The sequence below is a fragment of the Delphinapterus leucas genome, chromosome 6, assembly GCF_059928025.1.
Source record: "Delphinapterus leucas isolate spDelLeu-1000000601 "Yukka" chromosome 6, BTC_Dleu_Yukka2, whole genome shotgun sequence".
Classification (NCBI taxonomy): domain Eukaryota; kingdom Metazoa; phylum Chordata; class Mammalia; order Artiodactyla; family Monodontidae; genus Delphinapterus; species Delphinapterus leucas.
This window is the reverse complement of record NC_143134.1, coordinates 107,237,719-107,252,846: the sequence shown is the minus strand read 5'-3', so window position 1 is coordinate 107,252,846 and position 15,128 is coordinate 107,237,719. Positions and strand designations below refer to the sequence as shown.

At 44.9% G+C, this 15,128-nt stretch overlaps 1 protein-coding gene across 1 annotated transcript in view; it reads right to left on the bottom strand.

Moving 5' to 3' along the window:
• Window positions 1-15,128, bottom strand: part of PAPPA (pappalysin 1) — a 255,828-nt gene that overhangs the window by 100,968 nt on the left and 139,732 nt on the right. Inside the window, exon 10 of the mRNA XM_022579137.3 lies at window positions 9,125-9,318. Coding sequence (XP_022434845.2) covers window positions 9,125-9,318 — 194 coding nt within the window. The remainder of the gene's footprint in view (window positions 1-9,124; window positions 9,319-15,128) is intronic.

Genomic DNA, 15,128 nt, shown 5'->3' with positions numbered 1-15,128 from the left:
GAAAACCACATTTGTGGATCAACTGTCTCATCCTTGACAAGCATCTGCCATATGGATGCTATCACCCCTGTTTTATAGAGAAGAGATTGGGCAGAAGCAAAGAGAACCGGCTTGCCCAGAGTGACAGAGCTGGTGACCCCAGAACTGGAAGCCAGGCTGAGCTGATCCTAAACCTCAGTTTTTTCTGTAAAACTCTCATCACTCAAAGTTTTGGGGGGCCAGTCATAGCGCCTGACACTTCCTAAGTTTGAATAAACATCGCAAGAGCGAAGGGGTTAAGGAGGCAGAGGAGGCGACGGGGCGGAGGAGAGTCTGTTAGAGTCCTTTGCTGGGTCCTGAACACTTTGGTAGATTTAGAGTCCCTCCCAGCCCACGTTTCCAGGACAAGTTCAGGGAGTTACAGCCACCAGTGCAGGGGGCTCCTTTCTGATGCAGGAGCTGGCTTTTGCTGTCTTGGAGGGACTTCTGGGTGCCCCACACCAATGGGACAGACTGTAACAGACCATGGGACTTTCTGTTCCGTCTCCTTAGATGACTCACACATGTGCTCTTGAAAAATTATTCAGAAACCACCAGAAGAAAGCAGATCCCTTGGGTATTTGGGAAAACTGCTTGGAATCTTCTCTGACATTTCGGCACATCCCCTTGGCCTCCCTCCTCTCCCTCCACCGGCAGATGCTGTCCCATTTCACCAGTGAGAAGACCTGCACACGCCGGTGAAGGGACACGTTTCAGCAGTGACCTCAGCACTGGGTTCTGAGACCACGATTGCCCCCTGCCCTTCGCCTATATAATCATTTGAACAGCATCAGACAATTGTTCGTCCATGCAAAATGTCCACGTGGGGCTGCTTCAATGCAATACCAGTAGCGGGTGCAAGAAAAGAAAGAAGTAGAAGAAAGAGTGGCACAGGGGAGATCCTTCACCTCCCGCACTGAAGGCAGCTCTTCATTCTGAGAGACGAGAAGCAAAACTTCTGAGTTTCAAAATGTGCTTCGACCCACTCGTCCAGGGTCTGACACCCAGGAGGTGTTCATAGATGTCAGTCTTCATCCTCAAATGAACGTCTGATCTGTTGGCCCCCTGCTTAGAACCTCTGAGAAGCTCCCCCTCGAACTCGGGATAAAGGCTAAATTTCAAGCATCTGAAGGACATCCTCACATCATTTTCATAGCCCATCTCTCTTGACTTCCCCTGAATTTCTTATTGGCCTTTTGTTGGATGTCTGCATGTCTGTCTGTCTGTCTGTCTCCTTCTGTCTGCCTCTCTCTCTCTGACATGCTCTTCCTTGCACACCCCTCTCCTACCCCTACTGGAGCTTAACCTTCCAGTCACAGCTCAGCAATCACTCCCAATGGAAATATCTCCCCACTCTCCCCTCGGTTTCCCTGTCCCAGCACTTCCTACACTGCGTTGTGGGTGCTTGTGGAAAGACTTCTTACCCTTATGTCCAGAGAACCCGGTGGATTTCTACTCCCTTCCTCTGGACACAAGGATGCAGAAGACACAGATAAATGGTCCCTGCTCTCCAGGTGAGCCATCAAGGAATGCACACATCTTGCGATTCCCTTACTGACATCTCAAGGTTTCCTGGGTACGGCACATGGTTTGTGACAAACCTGTAAATGGAGCAAAGTTTCTTCTTCCATCTACAATTGTCCTGTTTGTGCTTTTCTTCATTTTCTCTCCCATAGCCCAGAAGTAATCAGACATGGATTGGATCCAAAATCTAAGAAATTTTTTTTTCTTTTACACTCAGGGTTTGGCAACTTAAAACATTTCCTATGTTTCTCCCGTATTTTCATGTATGCTTTTTAAATGACTTTCTGGAGAGGGCGATACTTAACCCAAAAGAACGACTGCCCTTAGGTAGAGATGTAGGAAGCATGGCAGAAACAGTAGGGCAATATTTGGGGTCCTGGAGAGGGGGGTTCCCACTTTCCTTGTGTTCCTTGAAAGCACACTACGTAAGAAAAGACGCAAAAGACAGCTCTCCTCACTTGTTTTCCTGTGTCAGCCATGGCAGCAGGCGTGAGCTGCCTCGTCCTGCACCTGGGCTCCTATGATGAACACAGTGGCCTGAATCCTGGTTCTGCCTCTGCCTCTTAGAAGTACGAACCCCCAAACCCGTCAGTCACTCAGCTCCCTGAGCCTTACTGTCCCAAACTGTAAAGTCAGAACAGTGGCTCCTGTTCTTGTAGCAGTTTAAGTAGGATTCAAGGAATTTGATGCAGAGGCTGGATGAACTTGGTAAATGTTATTTTTATAATTTGTCTAGGACCTTCTGAAAGTGGGCAAAGGACTCTTCCATCCCTGCACGCTGGCTTTCATCCCTGCTGGCTGCGTAAGCTTATAGCAGTGTGGTTTCTTCCTCAGGGAAACTCCCTCTAAATCTCATACTCTTGGGTCCTGGCTGCTATTTCCAGTTGGACACACCTCTCCCATGCAATAGTGAGCACTCTGAGGGCTACAAAAGGACCAGCACTTCTTTGGAGTTTCTCAAAATGCCTGGTACAGTCCTGAACACGCAGGAAGCATTTGCTAATGCAACTGTGCTTATTCACTCAACCAGATGTTGACTGAGCTTCTGTGCTGTATGGGTCACCGTGGGTGGCTCTCGTGTGAGGGTGTGCAGCGGCGGGCCTAACATGAATGGAAGAGGGAATTAACATTTGCACTACCCAATGAGTGGAAAACGAACAACAACAGAACAGTTTTCTCTGCATTTACTCCCTTAATCCCCACCAAGTAGAGGCTATCATTCCCTCTTTCTAGAGGAGAAAACTGAGGTCCCTGGAGGAGTGATTTGCTCAAGATTCCCAAGTAAGAGGAAAAGCTACGAGGGCAAAGCCACATCTGCACAATTTCCACTTGACCCCATGAATGCCCATGTTCTCTACCTACTCACATTTCTCAGCGGAGGATTCATATATGTTTCTATTTAATCAAATGAATAAATGAATTAATCCCTAAAGACAAATTATGATTTGCATTTTAATAGAGGCACACAATCTTATGGACATGCCAAGGAACAGGTAATAGTGACTCAAAGTGAGGTGGCAAAGAACTGATATGCCTTATACCCTGAGAAAACCATAATTCAAAAAGAGTCATGTACCAAAATGTTCATCGCGCAGCTCCATTTACAATAGCCAGGAGATGGAAGCAACCTAACTGTCCATCATCGGATGAATGGATAAAGAAGATGTGGCACATATATACAATGGAATATTACTCAGCCATGAAAAGAAACGAAATTGAGCTATTTGTAATGAGGTGGATGGACCTAGAGTCTGTCATACAGAGTGAAGTAAATCAGAAAGAGAAAGACAAATACCGTATGCTAACACATATATATGGAATTTAAGGAAAAAAAATGTCATGAAGAACCTAGGGGTAAGACAGGAATAAAGACACAGACCTACTGGAGAATGGACTTGAGGATATGGGGAGGGGGAAGGGTGAGCTGTGACAGGGCGAGAGAGAGGCATGGACATATATACACTACCAAACGTAAGGTAGATAGCTAGAGGGAAGCAGCCGCATGGCACAGGGATATCGGCTCGGTGCTTTGTGACCGTCTGGAGGGGTGGGATAGGGAGGGTGGGAGGGAGGGAGACGCAAGAGGGAAGAGATATGGGGACATATGTATATGTATAACTGATGCACTTTGTTATAAAGCAGAAACTAACACATCGTTGTAAAGCAATTATACTCCAATAAAGATGTAAAATAATAAAAGGACAAAATGCGAAGCCAGAATGATTAAGCCACTAATATTCTTCATCCTAAATAATGGGATATCTGGAGTTGCCTCTGTATATTCACTAATAAAGCTGACTTTATGAGACTACAAAAAAAAAAAAAAAGAACTGATATGCCTCACCGTGGGTTGGTGGATACAAAGTCAGAATCAATCACAAAGCAAGGAGAGACGCTCAGGCCTTGTCCTTCTCCTAATGCAGGAATCTCCTTGAATCACCAGCTCAGCCTGAGTGCCTCGTGATGGGGAGCTCACTGTATCACAAGGCACTTCATCTCACTGTGGATAGCTCTCATTCTTAGAAAGGTTTTCTTAACTTTGGCCCTTAAGCTACAGCCCTGGAAATGCTTAGTCTAAATGCTACCCTCAAAGGATTAAGCAATACACTGGTTGGTTGACTGAAGGTCTGTAATCCCTGGGAGAGCGCTGTGCATTCTGACAGTCTTCATGCTTCCAATGCCCCCTAGGCCATTGCAGGGGGAGGGAGGGGCCTGTTTGGACCGGAGGAAACGGGCTTGGGTGGAAATGCAGGCGGTGGGGGCAGCATGAAGGAATATCTGCATCTCACTTTGGCAGCCTATGGTGTAAAGCACCGGAGAAGGTGAGACGTGGAGACAAAATGAGAACAAGACGAGATCTCTGCAAGCACTTCAACCCAATCGGGCTGAGGTTCCCAGAAGAGAGATAACTCAGTACTTTCGACTCGCTTCCATTTCTGTTCTGTCTCAGGGACTCTTGAAATCCAGCTGGGCCAGAAAGGTGCATGGCCAAAATACCCAAAGAATGTCCCTTATTATAGAATGTTCAGCTCACTGTGCAGAGCCGGCAGGTTTTGATACTCTGATAACATTTGGATATAAGACTCAATGTTCGGGGTGGAGGAGCTTGGCTCTAACCAAATTTGGGAATCTTGTTTCAGGAGAATGGACAAGAGAGACTGGGAACTATGAGAAATGGAGGGCTCACATAAAAATGAAAATGGAAGTTTTAACCATTTTCTAGACTCATCCAGCACAAAGAGTGAGGTGTCTCTTCAGTCGCCACAGTGATCACTTGCCCGCTTACTCTGACAGGGCTGCTCCTCCCGATAGCATCCTCACGCTCAAGTCTTGCACGCTAACAAGGTCAGGGTTGGGTCTTTTACTTTGGTTTCTTCCGCGGGCTCCAGCCCAGGCCTCGGCACAGACCTCCAATAAACACCTGCACTTATCGTTCTTCCAGCATCAGGAAAAGACAGAGAGTGGGACGAGACTGGTTTGTAAAAAGGAAATGGACACACCTGAGGTCATTTCATCACTCCCCAACCTGATGGAGCATCGTAGCGAACACCAGGCTACCAGGAACAGGGCCACTGAGACAGGGAAAAGGAGCGTCCTGAACTCAAGGTGTGGGCAGTGCCCGGGGAAGTCTGTAGGAGGAGAATTCAAGCACTTCATGGAGCGTGCACAGTACCACCAACACAAAGATCTGTCCATCCACGACTCTTTCTGCTTGATTCACAGCGATATTCTGCAGGAATCCAGTTACTTGAAGCTCTTGGACAGGACGGCATATTCCCAAGCTCCCTATGTCACCTTCCACGAGCTCCTTTTAATCCCAGATTTTCCACTATGGGCTGTGTGACCCTGGAGAAAACACTCCAGCCCTTAGTTTCTCAGAGGTAGGTAATAATTCTTTCCTTGAAGAATGGCGAGGGGGTTGGCTATGAAGTGTGTATGAGGGCCCAGTACAGTGGCTGGTGGACCTCGACAACCACTGGTTCCCTGCCCCACTCTCCACCCTGTGCTTTGGTATTCACTCCCTGGATAGGGGCCCCTGCATCGACACGGCCTGTTCCTGTAGGGTGTTCCTGTGTTTGTGCGTGTGCGTGCCTGTCTGTATGTGTGTAAAAGAAACAGAAAGAGAGAGAGAGGAGGGAGGAGAAGGACGAGTGTATAACTGTGTTGAGGGAAGGTAAGGGGCACACGGTGCGTCTAACACCCCCCAACTCCCTCTCTCAAGCCATCAACCGCTTCACTGGAGGCCCTGACAGGGTGAAAATTAACCACCAGCCTCCTCTAATCACTGTACAGGGTAATGAAGGCCACGGTTAGACTCCTTCCTCTTCTCTGTTGTCAGAAGGGAGCCATGTTTACACTCCAGGAAGAGCCTTTACTCAGAGTTATGCAGGTTGCGTGTGTGTGTGCGCACATGTTGGCTTGTGCATGATGGGGGCGGTGTGTGAATGACTTCTAGGCACTTGCTTTGAGACAGGGAACTGGGGGGGACTTTTGTTCCGCAGGCCTGCAGGCCTCCAGGCCGCCCTGCCCAGGCCTGCACCCAGACGGCACACACATCCCCTACCCTGACCCTGTATTCTCCAGTGAGTTGATCTCATTATGGCAAATTTAGTTACAGCTGAAGTCTCCTTGTAACAAAGATTATGTCCAAGCCCAGAGTAATGGAACCTAGTCGATTTCATTAAAATAAAATTGGTTACAATGAATAATTCAATAGGATGATTTTGTTTCCTCATCTCCTCTTTGTAGATCGAAGAGCTAGTATTTATAATGATTTTTTTTAATTGGATTTTTGTTTAGGAAGAGATAATCACCCATGATTCCTGACAGCCCCCTCCTTAGGAGACTGGAATAATTGCCCCACAAAGTCTCTTTTCAAATGCTAAGACTGGAAAATTCTTTCTCTCCTTTTCTCACATTAGTAGCAATAAACTTTGGGTGGTTTTTAAGCACAGCTGCTACCTCAACACCTGCTCATGTGAGATTCTGAGTGTGTTAATAATACCCTTGTTTGAATGATGTTTTTTAAACATTTCTAGGAACTGGATGGAGGTGCTGAATTTGGAATTCCTGGCTCTATTGCTGGCCAGCCCTGCTGCTCCTGAAGCAGGGCACTCTGTGTGAGAGAGGTAGCAATGTGCGTGTGCGTGTGTGTGTGTGTGTGTGTGTGTGTGTGTGCGCGTGTGTGTGTATCTACAGTCAATTAAATACACATCTCCTGAACTCCTAGTCTTATCTAGACCTGTGCTTGAAGATGGGCGAACAAAGTGAATAATATCTCAAAACTGTTTTCACAAAACTAGCAGTCTAAAGGGGGAGCCAGACACAGAAACAGGTAATTAGAGTTCAGAGCCTGGGTGTAACCAGAGATGGATACAGCAAATACAGAGGTGGCACGGGGCAGGATGAGGTCTACACAAGCGCTCACTTATTCATTCATTCGTTTGTTCGTTCATTCACTCATGCACCCGGCTGGCACTACACATGGGAAACGTCAGGGAATACCACGCTTCCATTTCTTTCCATCCTCCTTGGGGCAGTCGGAAGCAAATGAATGAATAAAGGATCTAATGCATGTAAACACAACCAGATAAATGAAACAATGATCAAATAAACACTGTAAGTGAGCTTGGACTCCTTTTGTACCTCTTCAGATTATTTTCACTGGGCCCCAGAAGGTCACATTTCTCTTTCATCTAGAAACCAGGCCTCCCCGCAACTACCCCACCGACCCTGAGTCAGGGAAGCAATATTAGAGAGGACTGGCTAGGAGTAATGGCTCATCTGCAAGGCCAGGAGGGAGGCCGGCCTCAGAAACGGCTAAGGGGCCAGGCAGTAGGAAGCACTGAGTCGTGTCTCTGGGAAACAGGAATCTCGGAAGAAGGCAGGTGCTTGTTCAGCAGGATAATTGGAAAGGGGGCTCTGGGGACAGTATGGCCATCCCGAGAATCACATCAGCTCTGGTGACCCCAACACTCTTGCTCCCTCAACTAACCTGACGGTCCCTGGGGGAAGAACCTTGGGACATAACTAGTGCATTTGGGGACTAAGGAACGAGTCACAGCTTTTTAGAGTTGGGAAGGTCCTTGCAGATCATCCAGCTCAACTACTCTCTAACTTAAAGATGGGGAAAATGGGGCCCAGAGAGGTGGGAACACTAACCCAAAGCCACACAGCAAATTCATGGTAAAGGCACTGTTAATTCACGGGAGAGTGCTCAAGGAGCACACAACTTGACACTCTGCCCCCCTCGAAAGTGAGACTCACCCCAAGAATTTGTTCTTATCCCACTGAATTCCAGTGGTATATCCAAAATGGAGAGCTTTCCCCAAATATAACTTACAATAGGTAGGGACACAGGAGGACAGTCAGTACCCCTACTATGCTGGTGTTTCTTGCCCTTAACCCTTCCATGTCCAGTTGCTGACAAACAGGTCTCATGAGACCTTAGGATTGCATTTGGCCATTTGCAGCAACATGGATGGACCTAGGGATTATCATACTAAGTGAAGTAAGTCAGAAAGAGAAAGACAAATACCATATGATATCACTTCTATGAAACAGAAACAGATTCACAGACATAAAGAGCAGACTTGTGGATACCAAGGGGGAGGAGGGTAGGAAAGGAAAAGACTGGGAGTTTGGGATTAACAGATGCAAACTAGTATATATAGAATAGAGAAACAACAAGGTCCTACTGTACAGCACAGGGAACTATATTCAATATCCCGTGATAAACCATAATGGAAAAGAATATGAAAAAGAATATATGTGTGTAGAACCGAGTCACTCTGCTGTACAGCAGAAATTAACACATCATTGGAAACCAACTACATATCAATACAATTTTTTTTAAAAAATGACTTTATAAAAAATTTTGAAAAAAGCATTAAAAGCAAAGTCAAAAGAAAAACTGCAGACTGGGCAAAAATATTTTCAACATACGTCACAAACAAGGGCTCATCTCGCTGGTAAATAAACCACTTTTAACCATCAGGAAGAAAAAGACCAAAGTCCCAATAGAAAAATGGGATAAAGAGACTGCTCATAGAAAAAGAAAGGAACATGACCATGATACACACAAAAAGAATCTCAATTTCACTGTAGTCAAAGAGATGCAAATTAAAACAACGTGAGATGACATTTTCTTACCTATGGAGACAGTAAAAATGCAAAAGTTGACAATACACTCTTGTTAAAATTGGAGAGAAACAAACACTTTCATACATTCCCGATAAGAATATAAAATGGTACAGTCCTATGGAGGAACATTTGATACAAATATGATAAAGTTATATACGCATTTTTTTTTTTTTTTTTGTGGCCACGCTGCGCAGCTTACAGGATCTCAGTTCCCCCACTAGGGATCGAACTCGTACCCTTGGCAGTGAAAGCGTGGAGTCCTAACCACTGGACTGCTACAGAATTCCCTATATATGCATTAAAAAAAAATTATATTTGGCTAGAGATATGATCAAGTGGCCATGTCCGATGACACTGTTCTTTGTGATGGGCAACCTTGAGGGGCAGAGCAGAGATTCAGAATGTCTGCAGGAAATGTTACGTGTGGCTGGGAGCTTACCTGGGATGCTGCTGGTTGGCCGATGATGACCCAGCCTGGGCACTGCTGGTCTTGATGGGATACGGAAGCGTTGGATGCCCATTGATCCAGGAACCCCTGGGGCGTGTAGACACCACAGTCTTTGATGCTAGTTTTTTGTTCAAACTCCTCACATACCCCATCACCATCATGGAAATAGCACCGGCTGGGTTCATCTACAGGAGATAGACATAGAAGGGAGAGACCAGATCAATGTTTGTTCTTTGGCCTCATTTGTCATTAGCAGCTGTGGAATCAGGTCAGCAGCGCCATCAGCATGGTCACGCCCGTCACTGGGAGTCCCGGGTGAATATTGTTCAGTCTTTAAAAAGAAGGCGATCTTGCCCTATGTGACAACATCAATGAACCCGGAGGACATTACACGAAGGACAAATACTGTATGATTCCACTTATATGATGTATGTAAAACAAACTCACAGAAGGAGACAGGAGAATGGTGGTTGCCAGGGGCTGGCAGGAGGGGGTTGAGATTTCAGAGTTACTGTTCAATGGGTATAAAGTTTTAGTTATGCAAGATGAATAAGTTTTAGGGATCTGCTGTACACCATTGTGATTACAGGTAACAAAACCGTATGTACACTTAAAGATTTGTTAAGAAGGTAGACCTTGTATTATGTGATTTTTACTACACACACACAAACAAAAGTTGACAAACATTTCCACCTTCATTACCCCAAATAAGCCCCACAGCAAGCTTGTGAGAAAGATGTTATTATTTAAATTATTATTTTAGTCTTCCAGATTAGGAAACCGAGATCCCACATATCTTTAATAATTTGCCCAAGGTCATTCAGTGCGTTCATGCCAGACCCTAGTTTCAAACTCAGGCTTTCCACTGTCCAAGTTCTGGGTACGTTATCTGCCACCACAGAACTTCATGGTCTCAAACTGAGGTTTATTTAACTCTAAAGAGGATTACAGTTTGACATAAAGAGTGCACTGATACATGAGAGACTCTGGCTTCAGTCCCAGGTCTGTAACTAAATTGCTCTGTTCCTTTAGACACATCTCTTTCCCTCTCTGGGCTCAATCATCATTGAAGGGGACGAAGCTACTGAGACTCCAGGAGCCCTTCCTGTCTAATGTGCTAGGCTTCTAGGGCCTTGTTGGATATATTAGGTGTTTCAGTTAAAGGCCAAGTGAGTTCTCAAGCTCCCATGTAATTCACATCCCAGCAAGGAGTTCTGCTTGGGACAATTTAAAGCTGCAGCTGGCTGCAATGATGCTCACTTAGCTGCAAGAACAAAGATCAGAGAAGCACAGAATTAACTGGATGACTTCTAAGTAAGTAGGACATACACAGTACACGTTTCTTGGTGTTGCAATATAGAACCACACAAGGAGAAATCTGGAGGTAGCCGTCCAAAAGAGATCACCCTGCCCAACTTTTAATAACTTGAATGTCAGGTATTCTGTGATACTTCCCCAACTCTGCTAGGAAAAGCTAAGTGCCCCCTCCTATGTGGGTTCCTATTTTACAAGGATCCCCATCTTTACACTTATCCCACTGTGTGGCCATCATGTTTACATACAGCAGCTCCTTCAAAAGGCAGTGAGCTCCTCAAAATCTAGTCCCTATCCAGTGTTTTGGAGTGACCTTATAATTTATCATCCAAATAATGCACTTTGAGAGTGAGAGAGAAAGCTAGTAAAAACTGTCCAGGCGATACGCACATATCCTGAGAAAATCTAAATACCGCAGAACATATGGTCACCCTGAGGATACTGCTTGATCTAGGCCATCCTTCCCCTACTTACTACAAAATGATGGCGTGAAGCCCCATTTCTAACCAGGGTTTGGCTTCTGCCCCTTATATTAGCTATGTAACTCTGCACAATTAGCGTCACTGGCTTCCCATCTGTAATACAGAAATCACTGTCCCAGCCAGGACAACCTCTCAAGATAGCCATACAACTTTCATAAGAAATGCACAGGAATGAGCTTTATTCTAAAATAACGGTCAAGGGACTTCCCTGTCGGTCCAGTGGTTAAGACTCTGCCTTCCCATGCAGGGGGTGTGGGTTCGATCCCTGGTCGGGGAGCTAAGATCTCACATGCCTCGCGGCCAAACAACCAAAACTTAAAACAGAAGCAATATTGTAACAAATTCAATAGAGACTTTAAAAATGGTCCACATCAAAAAAAAAAAAAAAAAAAAACCCTTTAAAAATATAAAATAAAATAATGGTCAAGAGAAAAAATACTCTTCTCCTAAGGGTTCAATTTATTCCTAAGTGGCTGAATTGAATCAGCGTATAAAATCAGTACTCACTTGAAACCCTTTCAAGCAGCATTCCCCCAAATAGAAAGAGCCCGGGTCAAGTAGAAATAAGACTTGGATTTCTGTGATGCTGACTATCTGGAAAAAGGAATCATTGAATTCAGGGGCAGCAGAATGTCGAGCCCCTTCCAAGCTCCAAAATCCCTTGTTTATTTCTGCAAACAGTTTACATAGTGAAATACTATCAAAAGAGCCAGAATAAATCAGTCCATTATAATTCAATTATTTAAGGATGAGTCTGAGCCAGCTGAGGACTCCAGTGACCAGTAGCATGCCCGGCAGTTCAAGCATGGAAAGAATACAGGCTCAGCACTTCTCAGTAGCTCCAACCTCTTGGTGAATGGAGCCAACTTACATATAATAAAACTCAGGCCCAATCCAAGAGTGATGAGCCATCAATCCAGACTTTACTCTCTAGAAACCCAAGAAAGGGAACTGCATAGGGCATAGGTTTTGGCATCAGACAAAACTAGGTTCAAATCCGAATTCGGCCATATACAAGCAGCACAGGGCTTACATAACCTAACCTCTCTGAACTTCATTTCCCTCATTAAAAAAAAAAATGGAGATAATATTTATCCAGCATTGTTGCAGTGGTTTCATGAGATGATGTGTACAATCTCAGCCCCTTCACCTATTTTATCGAATGGAAAACTAAGAGCCATAGGAGGTAAGGCATCTGCTTCCAGACAACAGAGTTGGTGGTAGGGCTAGAAGTAGGGTCCTGGGCTTTTGATATCTAGCAGAGAGGTCTTCCCCCTGCACACCGTATCTACAGAATAATGAAGGCACACCCTGTTGAGGATAAGGTCACGGGGTTGCCGGACTCCTGGGACCACCTTTCTTTTCCTCGAATACGAAGACAAATAGGGTAAGATTATCATAAGATCACCCATGATCTGCTCTCTAAGATAAGTTGATTCATGCCCTCATCAAAGAGACCTCAGAGTGGCAGGGACTGGGGCTAGAGTTGAGTTCTTGTGAAGGTTAATTTCTTCCTGATTATGCTGAAGACCTCAACCTATCTGTCTGCTTAGAGCCAGTGGACCCTGGAGGTTCTGGAGGAGAGACAGAGGTAGACATAGGTAGGTAAATATGTACTTAGATAGGCAGTTATATGTAGTATGTAGTTGATATATAGATAGATAGGCAGAGGGAGGGTTAAAAGAGGGATAGGAAATTGGGGGAAATGGGAGAGAGAGGGAGGGAGGAAGAGAGGAAGGGTGAGGGAGGGGGAGAGAGAGAGAACTGTTTTCTCCCCCAAGATTCTGCTGACAAAGCTGCTGCGAGTCCCTTTTTTTTGAATAACATCCCTGCACTCTGCTATTCAGTTTCTCTTGCTACTAGAGTCCCAGGGGCCCTTGAGCTGCATCTGCCAGCCTTCATCTGGGGAATTCTCTCTCCCACTCTACTCCCATGCCCCCAGGACTGAAGAAAGGAGGGTGGGGAATGGAATACAAATGTGTGGCCAGGAAAAACAAAGGCAGCAACAACAAAACAATAAAACAAAACCAGCCTTCCTGTTTTCATTACACCATTTTATTTGGTGCTTCTTGAATGCTTTATGCTGGGAGCTGAGCAGGTTTCAGGGAAAAGAGCTTGAAGTCAATACCAACGTCCGCTGAGCATCCTGCCCCCTGCCTTCTCAGGTAGTAGCTAGGTGGCACTGGTAATAATACATCCCACAGGGAGGGGTACTGTGAAAACAAATACTTGTTGAATGAATGAATGAGGAAAATTCAGCACCCTCGGTGCACATACTCTCCTCCAAATATAGTTTAGGCTCTGTACCCTTTGAAACGTTTCTTTAGACTGGGTCTCGGGGTGAGGGGAAAGGAACTGGGACACCAGTGGTGACTAGCTTACAGTGGAATTCCACTGGGCAGTCCAATTTCTCCATCTTACCCCACCTTCCCCTGATACGGGGGTACTCCTCATTTCAGATTCGCTCTCTTTCACGTAGTGAGACACTTAGAAATCTGCTCTAACCAGCTAGAAGACTGGATGTTGGTGGGGAGACACTGCCAGGTCTGTCTTCCCTGGCTGAGCTTTCAGTTGCCAGAGATGAGCTCAGCTCCAAGAGCCCAAGGCAGATGGACACTCTGTAACCGGACAGACACAGCTGATGGCGATTCTCAATGACTTAATTTTTAATTTCCATCTGTCTGGAGCATCAGGATGAACTGCCAGGCCTCTGCACTCCTGAAGCATGTCTGAAGGACACTATCTGAGATAAGCAGGGATTGTCACCCCTGTTTGAAAGCTTGGGAAGCCAAGTCTCAGGGAGATGAAACAAGTTTACTTTTAAGTATAAGCAAAGGCTGGCATTTGAGCTATTGTTAAGAGTTCTCATCCTTGAAGTTAGAAGCCTTGGATTCAAGCTCCTTATCTGTCCCTGATTACTGGATAAGCATGGGCATGTTATGTCATCTCCCTGTGCCTCAGTTTCCCCATCTGTAAAATGAAAACAAGATTACCTTTTAGACTGCCTCAACAAAGTGCTGGGTGTGTTCAAACAGCATAATAGACTTAGAGATGGAAAGTGACACGAGTCTTAAAGGAACAGGGCTTATTCTTAACCATGATGATACTGGGGTGAGGTAGGGGGTGGAGGAGAAGTCTTCTTAATTAGAAATGTCTACTTTTGTTTACCCAGCCCTAGATCCTAAGGAATCTTCAAGAATAGAAATGATTGAAGAGAGTGCATGGGCTATTTTCAATATAAACAGCAAGAAACCAAGTAAACCAAAAAAAAAAGGGGGGGGGGAGCAACAACCTGAGGAGGAAGAAAATAATTAACTTACAGCGGAACTATTTCAACCCAACTGGGGGACACTGATTAACTTACCTTGATTAGAAACTTTGGTAATTTGTGATACCACTGGAATCCTGAGGATCCCACGGAACTTACAGACTAATGGTAAATGCAGGTAAAGCAGGTGATCAATAAATGGTCTATCATGATGATGATTCTGGAGCCGAACGTGATTATTTCATGTTATGTATGGGGAAACTGAGGTTCGCAAAGTTGAAGTAATTTTCCGAAGGCTTTAGAAGAAAATTTGCCAGAACGTTGGTTCTTAAGCCCATAATACAATCCTTTTCTACTGCACCGTGCCACCTTACCAGATCGGGTTTCCAGTATATAATTCTGGAACAAAACGGTTTGTTATCTTTAACCAAGTTTCAATACTACTTTTGGGAATCTCTGATTTCACTTTTCACAACAGCCCCTGGTATGGGCTAAGTATAACAAGTCTCAGAAGCTAATGGGGTTACTAAGTCAAGAGCCCACTGAGACAAGAATAAGGCTACCTGCAGGTGGAGAGATGAGAGTTATAAGTAGTAGGAGATGGATTTGGTTTAGGACTCAAGGAGGATACAAAGAATTTGAACACACACTTGTTTTAGTGGCCTGCCTTCCAAAGGATGGGTAGATTTACCTATCTTTCTAAACTTCTTGTTTATGAAGATGGGTCAGCTTTTGAGAAGTTAGCATCTGTTTCTATTTCCAGCTGAGAGAACAGGATTGGCATTAGGATATTCTCTTTTAGTCCAACGATTACTATTTTTTCTATTTTTTAAACACCAGAAAAAATAGTATTTTTTAAGTTCACTTGTTTGTTTAGGATGGGTCCAACCACAACAAACTTCATGCCGCATAACAATTCATCCAAACAACA